This window comes from Setaria viridis, chromosome 9 (assembly GCF_005286985.2).
Source record: "Setaria viridis chromosome 9, Setaria_viridis_v4.0, whole genome shotgun sequence".
NCBI lineage: Eukaryota > Viridiplantae > Streptophyta > Magnoliopsida > Poales > Poaceae > Setaria > Setaria viridis.
The window spans coordinates 47,584,423-47,599,368 of record NC_048271.2 but is presented as its reverse complement, the minus strand read 5'-3'; the positions used below and the strand labels follow the sequence as shown (position 1 = coordinate 47,599,368).

At 45.1% G+C, this 14,946-nt stretch overlaps 1 protein-coding gene across 2 annotated transcripts; it reads right to left on the bottom strand.

Moving 5' to 3' along the window:
* Positions 1-9,782: 9,782 nt before the first annotated feature.
* On the bottom strand, positions 9,783-11,835 carry LOC117840874 (dof zinc finger protein DOF3.6). Of its 2 annotated transcripts, none has more exons than XM_034721407.2 (2): positions 11,466-11,835; positions 9,783-11,233 (listed from the first exon to the last, which is right to left on the bottom strand). In XM_034721407.2, the coding sequence occupies exons 1-2, from the start codon at positions 11,517-11,519 to the stop codon at positions 10,151-10,153; spliced, it is 1,137 nt and encodes a 378-aa protein (XP_034577298.1). In that variant the 5' UTR covers positions 11,520-11,835; the 3' UTR covers positions 9,783-10,150. The 2 variants fall into 2 exon arrangements, with proteins under 2 accessions (XP_034577298.1, XP_034577300.1); XM_034721409.2 differs by having other exon boundaries at positions 9,783-11,230; positions 11,466-11,834.
* Positions 11,836-14,946: the final 3,111 nt, after the last annotated feature.

Here is a 14,946-nt window from a genome sequence, read left to right as displayed (position 1 = left end):
ACTAGGTGGCTAGATAGTCTCTTCATTCAGATTTCGGAGATCAATGTAGGCATGGAAAAGGAGTAGGAGACTTCTTTCTATCTGAGGCTATCAAACAAATCGACCTATGAAGGGCGCAACAGTATCCTTGTCGTTATTAGTGCGTGAGTAAAAAGGCTATAGAGCTATTGCTAGGGGCGGTCGCTACGGAGAAAACAGTGTAGCTGAGATGTTGTGTCACTAATGAATATATGGTGCTATGCGCAGTCAAGCAAATTGAAATTATGATCTTACTTGCTCTAACCAATGAGCAATTTTTTTCGCAAAAAAAAAACAGTGAGCAACTAATAGACACTCAACTACTTCTCCGTCAATCTCGGGGTTTAGTTTGTAGTGCATCAACCTGCTGCACCTGCTGCTATCGCAAGTTAAATTACTGTGTACTAGCCTAAAAACCCATGCTAGCTCTTGCACAGCAGGCTAACAATTTTAAGCGACATATGCGTTTTAAAAGAGATGCATAAGTATTATAAGGCGTACTTTGGGTTATCTTTTCATAATAACAAAGGGGGTAACCGGGCAATGTAGATGAATAGTTAGGGGGTTGCTTCAACTATTTTTAGTGATAAATATGAGCAATGGAACCTGTAACTGTGTCACTTACTTGCACATGGAGTATACAGGACGCTACACTATACGCCATGCATGCATGTGACGTGCCTTTGCCATATTACTGTAAAGATGGGAAATAAAGATGACGCGATGCTACGCGGCCACGCCGGGAGACCGGATACGTTAAAACCTGGCCCCCTTGCATACATAGTGGTCTCGCCATGCATGGCATGCTGCCATCGATGGAGCGATGGCAAGAAAGCTAAGGAACAAGTTACCCAAAATTCCAACTTTAGCACTATGCAAAAAGAAGATTTCCTATCACATCAAACTTATACTACATGCATGGAGTACTGAATGTAGACGAAATCAAAAACTAATTGCACAGTTTAATTGTACTTTGCGAGACGAATCTTTTGAGCCTAATTAGTCAATATTTGGATAATAATTCACAAATACAAACGAAACGCTATAGTATGCTACAGTGCTCGTACAGTGATTTTGGTTACCTAAAATTGGGCAACTAAAAAGGCCTAAGCTATAGACGCGCTAGCTAAGCTAGCCCGGCCCTCATCGATGCATGCGACGTGCCTTGCCGTGACCGGCCACACAGCTCTGGCTTCCCGGCCGCACTCATGCTTGCATGCATGCATGGGCACACCAACAATTTCAGGCACTCGCTTTCTCGCAGAACTTTTGTCTTTGAGTACTAGATTAGTGCTATTGTGCTAACAACTGATGCAACCATGTATAACAGTATAAGACGTACGGAGCGGTGCGGTTAACCGAGGGAAACACATACAAAGAGTGAAAAAAAAATCATGATTGTGGACGAACGTATATTTCTAAGGATTATTACGAAGTGAAGTGCACGCTCTCAAGAACCAGCGGTTGTATATGACCCCTTCGTACTTAAACGACATACTCCCTCCTCCCTCCGTCCCAAGTTTCCGTCCTAAGTTATAGGTTGTTTTAGCTCTTATAACATCTAGACATACACTATATTTATTTGCATACAAACACTTATAAACCTATAAAATTCAAAACGATCTATAATTTTAGAACAAGACGAGCTAATTAGTTAAACTAATTAATTTATCTTAAACGTTATATATTTGAGGAACGAGGATGGATGGAGTAAATAGGAGAGAGTGGAATGCAAAGTCTTTTTTCCAAAAAAAAAGAGTTTTACTCCATATCAGTCGAGTGACAACCGGTGGGCGGAGGAGGGAGAGGCAGAGCCAGGCAGCATTTTTATCTGAATCGTTTATTCTATATCTGACAACTTTTTAGTCGATTGATGAGAAGACAGATCCTTAAAAAATATAGAGTAAATTATAACTGAATGGTCCATATTTTCTTATCAAGAGTTAAACTAATTGATGCATACAACTTAATACATACTCCACTATAGAAAAAGTGAAGGGGCTAAAAACAATTTGCGCGCCCTAAAGCTGTGATGCACAGAAAGGTAAAGAAGCATCGTGCGTGCGTGCGTGCAGTGCATGCATGCGATGACCGGGGCCCCGCAGTCGCAAGCACGCACGCATGCCACCACCAAGCAAGCAGCAAGGCAAGGAGGCAGATCATCACAGAGCTGCTCTTGGCAGCAGGAGTGGCCGCGCGAGGACAACACCACCACAGGAGCGCCGAGAACGAACGAAGGAGGTGTGACGGCTGAGATAGGTCCGACCGCCGGCCGTGCGCACCATGCAATGCAACTGACGACTTCAGGCCCTGCTGGCCACGCTCGGCCGCGGTCTTCCAGCGTGCGTCGACCCCTGGCTGTCGCGTGCGGCTGCACAGGGGTTCCGGACTTCCGGTCGATGCGATGCGATGCTCACGGGAATGGGCGCGGGCGCCTCCCCGATCCTCCCAGAGCCAGACACGGCAGACGACGACGTACGGACGGACGGCCGGTGCTCGGGTTACAGTACACGGAGCACGGGGGAGTGGTTGCCGGTCAGAGCCACAAATATAGGACCGGGCACGGCCTGCCGGACTCGAGACGTCCACGTCGTTCTAGCAGCGCGAGGGATGGTAACCTAGGACGGGCGCGCATCTTTCTAAGATTCAGCGCCCGGGTGCGCTGATTTTAAGGATTAGCGCTGTTCACGTACGGCGCGCAGCATGAAAGCTTGCCGCTGCCTGCTGCCTGCTGGCCTGTAGGGCCGGCCGGGCGGGCAGCTCCGTCGCCGAGTGCGTGCTGCGTTTGACACTTTGACTGCCTGCTAGCAACCCTGCTCGGTGCCTGTGCTGCTACCAGCTGCTAGGTGGCCGGGTTCTATAGGTCATACACGAATACACACCCCCAGGTAAAAAAACGTTGGCGGCCGGGGAAATTTTCAGTTCAGGTGCCGTCGTCAACCTATCTCCAACACCGGCGCGGTCAACATAGAAAGTTCGATGATGATGGCACGCCATCACCGAGATGTCTTCCGTACGCTAGCTTAGCACGCACGGAACAGGCTTGATGTGGCCTCGATACTTGACGTGTACACGCATCGGCTGCCGGGTGCCGACGGAAATTACAGGTGATGCATAAAGCATGCACCGTACCGTCTCTGGCAGGAGTAATATTTGTACTACTTCTAAATAACTAAATGATTTTAAATATATAATTCAGTGAGTATTACTGTACGTGCTTAATCATAGCTCGAAGCCTCAAACCTAGTACGAGTATATATACTATGCCGCTATATATGGTCTCTGATTTGATGACCACCAGTCGTCAGCTGGCACGCATATGGTAGCAGTCACACATAGCTAGTTTGGCGCCATTACTGTGCTGCAAGCCCTGCACAGTAACACATGGGCATGGCCGCGGATGTGACAGGGGGCCCCCGCCGGAACAGTGGGGTGCCTTGGTTCCTGTGAAAGCTTCATCTCTGCTGCAGTGCTGCTGTATACGCTTGGAGATCGATAGAGGCAGAGAGGCAGCTATCAGTCACTAGCACCCTCCACTGATTCCCTGGCGAAAATGAACAAAACCCAGCCCCAGCCCAAGCGGCCAAGCCATTGGCCAGCCAGCAACCATGGTCCTCTACTCCTCTTCAAGTCTTGCTTTCGGCTCCCATCCTTTACTCTGGCGCAGCCCTAGCACACATATTCTCGGCTAGCTTTGGGCTTGTCTTTTTCCCCGCTCGCCTTTTGATTATTGCTAGTGCGTGCATACGTGTTCGATCATGATGTCCTTTTTTTTTTTGAAGGAAATGATGTCCTTTCGTTAATCTTGTTCTCTCATCGCATATCGCACAGTTGTAAAGGACCAGGTAGGGAGCCAAAGCTACCAGAGCCACGTACCTGGACCATGTGGATACCTTTTCTATCATTTGTCGACGTCGTCTCCCCTGCTGCTGGCTATGGAATATAGATCATCTCTTGATTGTGTGTGTCGTGTAGTGATGTTACGTATATGCTGGCTGGTATTGCATGGCCGAAACTTTTAGTTTTGATGATCTTGCTCGAAGAATAGATCATATTTAGGGGGGGAAAAGAGTCCCTTTCATGTGAAGAATCTACTTTTAAATTTAAATGGAGAAAGTGACGAGATCATATGTGAATTGACCCGACAGAGTAGTGTAGTGGAAACGTGTTAACGCTCCCGAATGCTATTTATTTTATGTTAAACCTTTTCGAGAGTGGAAGCTGTTCTTCGTTCAATCTATTTCATGGCAAATTTGTTCACCTCTAATTTTAGCAACCTACACATGCATGTGTAAAGTTAAACAACAAAGGACATGCCCATGAAAATTCTTGCTAGATATTTGTAAGGGAAAAAAAATAGAAATCCCCTCTTTGTTCAAGTGAATACTAACATTATAGCTCTTGGAAAATTTACTCTCATATTATACATAGTTGAAAATCAAATGCAATTGCGGATTTAAGGGTTGTATAACGAATATAAATCGTATGCTGAAATCGAGCCACGCTATTGTGCGGACTATTTTTCTAGTTAATTAATAATTATATACAATGTGCATATATACTTTGCTAACAGCATAGTTACCGAATGAACGTAACCTTTTTCTCCATACATATACCTTTCTGATTTTTAGTCACTATGTGACCACAATCAAAAGAATATTATTGGACGTTTCTTTATATTAAGAACGATTATCTGCTCATCATATGCCTCATACGCGTCTCTTGCAAATCACTATGTCTTGATCAAATTAACTTTGGTGGTGCACTCTTCAGCGCTGGATCCTGCTCACAGCAGTGTTAGCTGATGCAGTAGCAATGCAGCATTTATATGTGATATTTAATCATAATCATATTAGGTTATTGAACTGAACTTTTCTGACACTGTATCATGGGCGCAGGTCACAGCACTAAACAAAACTGTGTGGGGGGCCTGCCGACGTCCAGAGGCATAAATTAAAGGGGGAGAAAGAATGGGGCAAAAGGAGTCCTGCATGCATGCAGGATTCACGTACAAATCATTATTAAACTGGCACGTGAGCTTTGCCTAAAATCTACTTTCCCTCTTTACTATCCCCTTCGTTCCTAAATATAAATCCATTACGATAATATTGACTTGGTCTAAATTTTGGAATCCATTAGGATAATATTGATTTTGTAATAACGAAGTTGAAACGGCTACACATATATGTCTTCACTGCCCCTTCGCACTACTTAGTCCGGAGCAAAGTTGCTACCTGGGCTATGGGGCTAATACCAAAACCGATGGCAGACACTAACCTTCAAGATTGGTGGACAAACTCAATTAGCGTGGTGACGAAGGACAAGAATAGGATGGTGGCAGCACTTCTAATCTATACAATTTGGAACCTATGGAAGGAGCGTAATAGAAGAATCTTTGAAGGAGCTCGATGCTCGCCACTTAAAGTTTTCAATTTCATCAGGGAAGAAGTAGCATTGCGCCAAATGGCTTGTGGCGCGCTGATGATAGAGTAGTGCTTGTTAGTGCTTCCTTGTGTCATGAGTTATGAGTTTTTCATCATTCACAATGTAATCGATGTAACCTGAACATTTCTTCTTCTTATATGATATGGCTCCTGCACCTTTACATTTCAAAAATAATTTTGGAATCAAATCATCAGGACGAACATGTTCCACGACAAGACACAAGATCAACACTTACCAATTGAGTTATGCTATGTTCATCACTCTAGTAAGCAATACATATGAAAATAATTAAATATTCCAAATCGAGAGAGATTTATATACCATGATATGGAAGATTACTATTTTTATGTTGGTAATGTATAGTAGTACCTCCAGGCATAAATACTACCTAACAATTTGACAAATTAAAGGTCCAGTCATACTTTTAACCGCCAATAGCTTTTAAAATATTCAGTTTGAAACATAAAAAACATATGTGTAGATTTTGTTTTGAATTTCATTTGTATTGGCATATATTTATTAGATGTCCTAACTATGCTCTACAGTAGTAGAAAAATATTAGTTAATTAAAGTTGTGCATCGAAGGCCGTAAAACTCAACTAGTTTTGGCTGGTAGTAATTTTTTAAAGATATTTGATGGGTTTTCTCACAAGTCAAAGCGTGCTGCGTGTACATATACGTACATGTTCTTCACCAAGTTAAAGCTTGACGGCCGGAGATCGATCGATCGCACATCTGCATGTGCATGCATGCATGGTCCACGGCTGACGGCTCGTTGCATGCCGAGCTCTGTGTGCGCATGGCGTGCGCGCGCGTGCAGGCTTTTTTTGCTTCGCCGAAGAAGCTGTGAAAGCGAAGCATCTTCGCCGCTAACCGCACGCGTGTTCCCTTCCTGAGAGCATCAGACTAGCTACACTTCGTGAGAGCAATAACGACAGGACCGTAAATAGTTTTTTTACTACTGCTCGAAGGTAATAGACTTTACAAGGCTTCGATCGATCGACAGCCAAGTTTTTAAGCCCCGTAGAGAACGCGACACCACAGTCATTGTACCACTATATATATATATATATATATATATATATATATATATATATATATATATATGCGGGCGCGCGCGCCAGTAGTACTAGCTATACTCTACACGACATATTTCCATCGCTCTTTCGCCACCCACATGTTTGTGCCACTAGACTAAATCGTGAGATAAATCTATTAAGCTTAATTAATCCATGATTTGACAATGTAGTGCTACAGTAACCATTCACTAATAATGGATTAATTAAGCTTAATTAATCCATGATTTGACAATGTAGTGCTACAATAGTTTATGTTTAGTTCTCCTAATTAGTATCTGAACATCCGATGTGTTTATCCACTCCTCCCAAACACCCCTGAAGTGAAACACAAGGAAACCGTAGCAGCTAGCTTAGCCAGTCAGATGCGTGGCACAAACATGTGGGTGGCGAAAGAGCGATGGAAATATGTGCGGCGCGGTGCAGGCGGCCGGGCCTTGCCTGACGCGATTAAAGGAAGACAAGGACACATGCGCCAGAGGTATTACTTGCTTGTTTGCGCAGGCCGATCCATCCGATCGATCGATCGGCTCGCAGCACAGCGGGCATGAGTGAATGACATCGATGAAACACGGTGCGCAGGTTGGTCAAAAGGGGCCTGTTCTTCTTTCTCAAAGCTACCCAGCTGCCGGCCTAGCTAGCTTCGCAGCTATATAGCCAATAGCCTAGCCTACTACTGAAAGATTCAGAGACGAGCCACATCACTTGCTAGTACTACCAGCTAGCTAGTCTCTACTACAAATCTAGGGGCAATAATCTAGCCACTGAGCTTTCGCCGGGATAGTACCCTGTGCTCCAAAGAGCAGACAGGGATTCAGGTGAGCACCCAATCCTATCCATGGACCGTACGTTTATCCTTTGCAATATCGGCGCAGTTGGGTTAAGATGGAGAGACGGTAAGAATTCGCAAGCTAGGCATCCAAATTAAAAACGGGGGCACTTGCTCGTGCTCTTCCCCTGAAATAGTTAGACCGGGGGATTCCAAAGCTAAAGCAGTATATTTTTTGGTGAACGATGTGCGACAAGTGATCGATTAACCCGCCATTTTGATTGCTTGGGAATTGAACTTGCAAAAGTGCCTTAGCAGAGTACATGTATATATATATAGACACTACTAACTACATGACATCGACGCATAAACTGATGATGAAGGGAATTAAATAAGCATAAGCACAGACATGTCTAGAACTCTCTTAGCACGCACTTTATTTACTGATTCAGTATATATGCTTCACTATCACTATGTGTGTAGCTCAATGATCAATTCGAGCTCCGATAAGGAAAACGAATCGTTTCCAATCATAATGCAATCATGTTACGGACACCAGTGAGCTGACAAGGGGTTACATCAAGTTGTACACCGACAATACTGCTAACCTGATCAAAAGCTCGCATGCACAAATGCACTAGGGAACACATGCACCGGCTAGCTTTACGTACATATTTCACCGAACTGATTTGAAAGCGCCCGGGATCTCTATACAATACCTTAAATTTACCATCCACAACATGAAGCCAGGACCCCGGCGTCTAGAATAGTACTCCCTCCGTTCCAAATTGTAGGTAGTTTTGCCTTTTCTAGGTTCAAAAATATTATTATGCATCTAGACATACGCTATATCTAAGTGCATAGCAAAAACTATGTACCTATAAAAACCAAAACGACATACAATTTAGAACGGAGTGAGTATATACGTGCAGGTAATTAACATCTAATCCTACTTTAGGCTACAGTGCCAATGAAAGTATAGCTAGACATTACATTTCAAGATGACGTGTCACCAAATTATTTATCATCACGAATTAAATGAGACTTTATTACACTTAATTATGAGGTTTGGAAGAGGACGATTTCTCTTGGAAATTTTAGGATTAACTAAATTCCAAGATTTGATCAAAATACCGATATGAAAATACTATTACTCATTCGAATGGTTAAGTAATTAGTCCATCTATGTTCCTTCAAATACAATTTGTGCACATGTAAGTATTGATCAACCAAATAGACACTAATGCAGCATATAATAAAAGGCATAAAAAGATGGAGGCTTCAGAAAATTCAGGGTACCAAGCCTAAAGAGAATGACCAAGGAAGGCATAGCAAAGGAAATTTCTTAGACAAGAGCCTGATCAGAAAAAAAAATGTTGTTAATTAATTCTTCCCATGTAATTTTTTCACTTCTTCAAGTGGGAAAAGGAACCTGACAATTTTATCTCTTTAAAGTCAATTAGACGCCACCTTAGCGCCAAGGTTTTTCTACACTGGCTTATTATTAAGAAATATTTATTTGTCAAAGATTTTATGAATGGTGAGTTTTCTCGTTTCATTTTCATATATCAACACGACATATTCCTTTGATTAAAATTAATACAGTTTAGTCCATGTATTGCAGGTACACCGGAGGAGATAGCTAGCAGCAGGTGCCTTGGTGTGAAGAGTACTGCCTTTGTGCCGAAAAATATACTAACACAAAATCGCCTTTGCACCAATTATTCAGATGTATAGCTAGTGCTATAGCACCTAGTAAATTATCTAAATCATACTAGCATTGGTGCTTTAAACAATTTTTCGTAGAAAATTTAGGAAGTGCTAGCTTGCATAGACATACTACTCTTAAATTGTTTCATTACGCAGACAGGACACATTGTCAATCGTATCGGAAATAAAATCAATTGGAAGTTCAAACCGACCCTTTTTGTTAGGATAAAATGTTGTCGTGGTTTTATCGCTGTGCACAAGAAAGAACATGAAACTAGTACTTATTTATTTGAGTATCACGTACCACGCCAACGCCATACACTCATCATAAATAAAAAATGTATTTTTAGTGCCATGTAAATGATGTAATAATTAGCTTGTATAGTGTGAGAAATACGCCTTGATATACTCCCATAATTTACCAATCGAAAAGAAAAGAACATTATAATTACTTGGCCAATGTAAAGATATCATATATTAAAAAAATATTTTGTTTTAGAAAATAGAGTACATAGTGCAAGACTAAGCTAGTTTACTGTAATGCTCTTCTAATGGATACCAAAAGAATGTGATTGAGATCTTAGAGCTCCTATATTGCATACTGCTTGCACTGTGTGATTGTGCAATGTTGTTAATCATACACACAGAATACAGCATCGGATAGAAGCAAACATATATATGTGCAGGTAATTTGGCAACAAACGACATATTAATTTCATGTAAATTTCAGACAAGTAATAAAGAAACAATTTGATCAGTCTCCATGTCAAATATACCTTATCAAATAGTATACCCCATGCACCGAGTTTAATTAATTAATCCCTGTGAACAATAGTGTGGAAAAGTAGAAAAGTGGCACTATGGACACAATGCAGGCACACCTTTGAGTTCAAAACCAAATGGCAGAAAAGGGGTTAACCAAAGAGCAACTTTAACTTAAGACTCCTACCTGTGACCATCATGAGCTAGCAGTGTTGCCTCTACAGTTGATGAAGAATATAGCAGTTGATGAACAGGCCGGCGGGTTGACCATCTCCTGTTCCTCCTCCCTAGCTAGCATTTGCTCAAACTTAAGCATGTGTCTGGAATATGCCATCTTGATTAGAACATTGCTGGCCAAGCATCCGTAACATTACAGGCCACTGCCATTGCCGCCGCCGGTCGATGACGAATGGAATCCAGGAATGTTCATGGGCCAACTAGAACCGCCATTGCCGCCACCGTCGCCACCACTGCTACCGGCATTCCCATGAATCCCATCCCAGACACCCTGTGATCCGTGGCGTAGAGCCGCCATGTACTGCCTCTGTAAGCTCATGTCCTGTCCTTTACTGCCCTCTACCTTCATTGATCCTTCCTGCCTTGCCGTCGTAGCACTGGTCTGCCCTAACGTGAACGCCGCCGCCGCAGCTGAGCCGCTGCCTCCACGGTTATTACCATCCAAACCCAGCTGGTACATCGCCGGCGGCGGAAGCTCCAGTATTCCTCCTCCTGTCAAGAACGGGAACTGCTGCTGTGGCTGCTGCTGCACTCTCCACTGCTCCAGCGATGCACCGATGGTGGCACCGCCGCCGCTCGCCACCGGGAACTGATCCACCGTGTCCATGTGCTGCATCCCGAGCGGCGGCAGGCCGGCGGAGAAGGCTAGCCCTAGGTTGGGCCCTGGCTGGTGCATCGTGCCCAAGAACGGCAGGTGGTGTGAGAACGAGCCGAGACTCGGTGGGATGATCGCACCGGTGGCGCCCGGGGTGGACGACGGCGTAGATGATGATGGACCAGCGAGTTGCCTGGCCGACGAGTACGGCTTCGAGGAGGATGACCCGCCGGAGGACTTGGACGAGCGCTTGTTGCGGCGGCAGCCTCCGCCGACGGGGACGTTGCGGAGGGAGCCGCCGCGCGTCCAGTAGCGGCGGCACGCCTTGCAGAAGTGGCGGGGCTGGGAGAGGGAGTAGTTGTTGTAGTAGCAGAATTTGGTGTTGGTGGAGTCGCAGCGCGGGCACTTGAGCGCCTGCTCCGGCTGCGGCATCCGCGCCAGCCGCGCGCGCTCCGCCATCGAGTTGGGCCGCGCTTGCGCGGCCACGGCGGCACTGGCCGTCGACGAGCTGCTCGGTAAGCCACTGTTATCGGGACCCGCCGCCGTGGCAGCCGCAGGACCCACGGGCAGCAGCGGTGCATCGCCTCCTCCCGCGCTCGCTCTCGGCTGCTGGCCTTGCTGCTACACGCATACACACACGCGCATGTTACAGATCAATGAAAAGAGAAGGAAAAGGAAGAGAGAATTGTCTATGAATATTCATCGAGAGATGAGAATATCGTATCGATCTTTGAGCCAAATTCCTTTGCCTTATGAAGAAGAACATGTGTATGTTTGGACGGATCAAGATTCAAGGCAAGTTAGATGACCTTAGACACACAGAGGGAGATGGAGAGGGAAGCTCATGCAGTACCTGGTTATTCCAATTAGGTGGATCTAGGTAAGCCGGCACTGAAGGGAACACCATGGAGGCCGGCCAGTTAGTGCTGCGGAGATATATTTCTCTCTCTTCACTCTTCTAGCTAGCTTTCCGGCTGCTTTGAATTCTGATGTTTTCTTTATAATTTGCACTTTCTTTGCTGCGGATTTGTGTTTGGAAAGAAAAGGAAGCAGGCGAGGAAGAAAGAGGTGGAGGAGTCCTCTGGCAAGCTCGGAGGTGGTGGAGAATCACATCCGGCAGTTGAAGGAGAGAAGACAGCAATGAGATGAGATAGAGAGAGAGAGAGAGGATGGAGGAGGAGAGAGAAAGAGAAAGCTGGGAAAGAGAAAGGAAGGGCAAAAGCATGAATTTATCTTCTCCTTTTATGAGTATGGCGTCTTTTATATTTCTAGTCTTTGCTTTCCTCTGTGGGGCCTACTTGACCAGAATGTGTGTGTGAGAGAAATTAAAGTTTCCTTCATGGTTAAGACTGACCTGATTCAGCAGTATGCTAAGCAGAAGAGAATTGGAAGCAAGCAATAATAAGATCCTAAGGTAGTTGGTGGAGCCGTGTGGAGGTACAGAGAGGGAGCTAGAAGGCGTGAACTGTTGTGGTGTTAGTACGTAGGGTGTTAGCAACTTGGCAACCACTGAGTGCTCACTAAAGAGAGATGGGAGGATCCCTAATTTATTCTGAAACCCTAACACTCTACCCATAAGTAGCTCTAGCTACTTGTTAAGAATTGGAAATATTTGCATCCAACTTTTAAAGATACTTGTGTGTTAGTAGCATGTATGCCGCATGCATGTTGATTAATGCAAGGATCGATGTAGATATGCTGATGGATACTATACATAGGAGTAGAACGGCTTCCACGGCACGAGTCAGACCGTACCTCAGGATTTGAACAAATTCCCTTTTCTACAAAAAATTGTTTTTCTACGGGTCCTCTCCACTGACAGTTTTATAAATGTTTCAGCGAAAGCAGTAACTAAATGTTTTTTTTCAAGTAAATGTTACTCCCTCCGTACCAAATTACTATTTATTTTAGATTTTCTAGATACATAATTTTTCTATGCATGTAAATAAATATATATTGTTCTTATGAAATGCTTACCTATAGATTAAAAAATTAAAATAAATAATAATTCAGAAGGAAGGGAGTACCTTTTTTTTTCCCTCTCTCTTTGACAGGGTTCGCGGAAGACACGCATTGTTCACCTACAGTCGCACAGTACTCCTAACACAAACCATGCTACCGATGCTAATGCGTGTGTACGTACTTCTAAAAGTCTGGACATTGGCGATGAGTCTAAGAGTCTAACTTTATTTGTGGTGGGTTGACCGTACACTCATAACACTGATTATATAGCTTGTGGCCACCATGCTAAAAGGTTGTGCTTTTAAATATCTACTAGATGCTTATAGCTAGGGGCTCTGGATTTTGCATACGCGTGTCCTGTGAAAGAAAAGGAGAGGAAAAAGGATGCATGGAAATTACGCTTTCTGTCCATAAATGTAATCACTTCTAAGAATTTTGGTGCAGAATATAGAGGAATAAAAATGATTTTAGGACTCCCACAATCTATTGTTAAGATTACAGAGATGCAATTAACGCCTGCCTTTTCAGCTAACAATAACAAAGATTAAATCACTGATGAGAGAGGGGAGGATTATGTGTATAAGTGCTTACATTTGTAGACAAATTTTAAATACTAAAAATGCTTACATTTGTGGACCAAAGGAGTAAATTAGTTCTTCGTTCCACGAAAAATGACAAGAGGGGGGAAAGTATGTTATATTCCATGCATTAGGCACCAACAATGTTTAAATTATTTAGTAGTGTTCACGCTTGCAAAAACTTTAACAGTTAACTGATCCATCAGTCATGTATGTCACTTTGTACGACAGAGTGATGGTGAAACGTCAACCTAATTGGATTCTATTATGTGATCATTTTGCTCCATCATGGTGTGACGACAATTCATTCTATTTTATAAATGCACTGATATTTTCCATTTCAATCGGAGTCGGTACTGCCGTACTGGGCTACTAGCATTTCCAGGGATAAAAAAGACCCAGCACTGTTTTCCATGCGAATGTAATAACCGATGTAATGTAAAGTGCAATTCCATGAAAAAGTTCACTTGTCAATCGAAGAGAAACATCTGCACCACTCGCCTGTATGTTTCCAATCAGTAGCGAGCAGAGTTCCATATCGTGGTGGCTTTTTGCATACGCCTGCTGCCTGCACCGGATGAGTGGATATAGGTGGATCACAAGCCCAGTGCCCAGACTAGGGCTCAGCTCCTCGATCGGCTCTTTTGGCCGCGCGCGCACCAGGAAGGCGATCGAGACCAGTGATAGGCCACCTGCGCGCCGCGACGCGACGGTCACGACGGGGCTCGATCTCGATGGAAAAGCTCGACGAAACATGCATGATGCATGACCGGCCGGCCGTATGCGCGCGTGAGCGAACCCGGCCAACAAGCAACATGTATCTGAGGCGACATCGCTGTGGCGCCTAGCGGCGGTGCTGCCGGGCCGGCGGTCCGACCACCGTGGCCGCGCGCGCGCGTGCCCCGGCCGGCATGTCCTTGGCTATATTTACATGTAGCCTAGCTACCTTCCACGTACATGCATGCGTGGTACGATGTTGTCTTGGTGTCAGAGACGACGTCACGACGGGGAGCCTTCCATATGAGCTGCGTCCAATCCCTGGATCGGATTGGACTCTCCCGCTCTGTCGTCGCGTGGCGAGTGACAGCAGATGGCGGACACGCCGTAGGCATGCAGGTGCTCTTGTGCCGGGAGCCCGTGAATCGCGGCGTAGAATAGCCGCCGGCCGGCCGGGGGCTTGGGCACTGGGCAGCCACACCTCAGGCGGCCCATGCCAGCTCGGCGTGTACCGGCCGGCCACCGGGGAGATAACGATTCCGGCCGTAGCAAGTAGACAGACCCCCTAAGACCACTGCTGCTATCGAGAGGGGGGAGACATGGTAGCATGGTGGGCGTATGATCCAGCTAGCATAGGCCCCTGGTCCCCTCCATTATTATTTGTTAATTTCCACGAGATCCTCTCATCTCCCCTTGAGCTTTCCTGGACCCTACGTATCCGCAGGCAAAGCGTAAAGGCGACGCGGCTAAAGTCGCAGCAGGGAATATCCATGGGGATGGGGCTCGCGCGCTATTTTACTGTTGCCGCGCAGCGGCACGTACAGGCCAAGAAAACAACGGGTTTTGTTTGTGCGATCAGGATGCGTGGGGCAGATCATGCCGGCTGGAAGCAAGAGTGCTTTGGTGCCTGGTGGGGTGCGCGACTCCTCGTTGGGTTAACCTGCTGCGGATTCTGCACGGAATAAAAGCCGTGTTTGCCTCCGCATTTCAGATGGTCTGTCAGAGCAGCAGCTAAAGCTGTGTCTTCCTTCCTTCCTTCCTTCCTTCTCCGTCTCACGGACACTTCTGGAGGATCAA

What these genes read in the sequence shown, in the direction of transcription:
- LOC117840874 (XM_034721407.2), bottom strand. Translation starts at nt 11,519, where the DNA reads ATGGTGTTCCCTTCAGTGCCGGCTTACCTAGATCCACCTAATTGGAAT. An exon ending in CACCTAATTGGAATAACCAG is followed by an intron (nt 11,234 to 11,465) that starts GTACTGCATGAG and finishes GTATGCGTGTAG; the next exon opens with CAGCAAGGCCAGCAGCCGAG.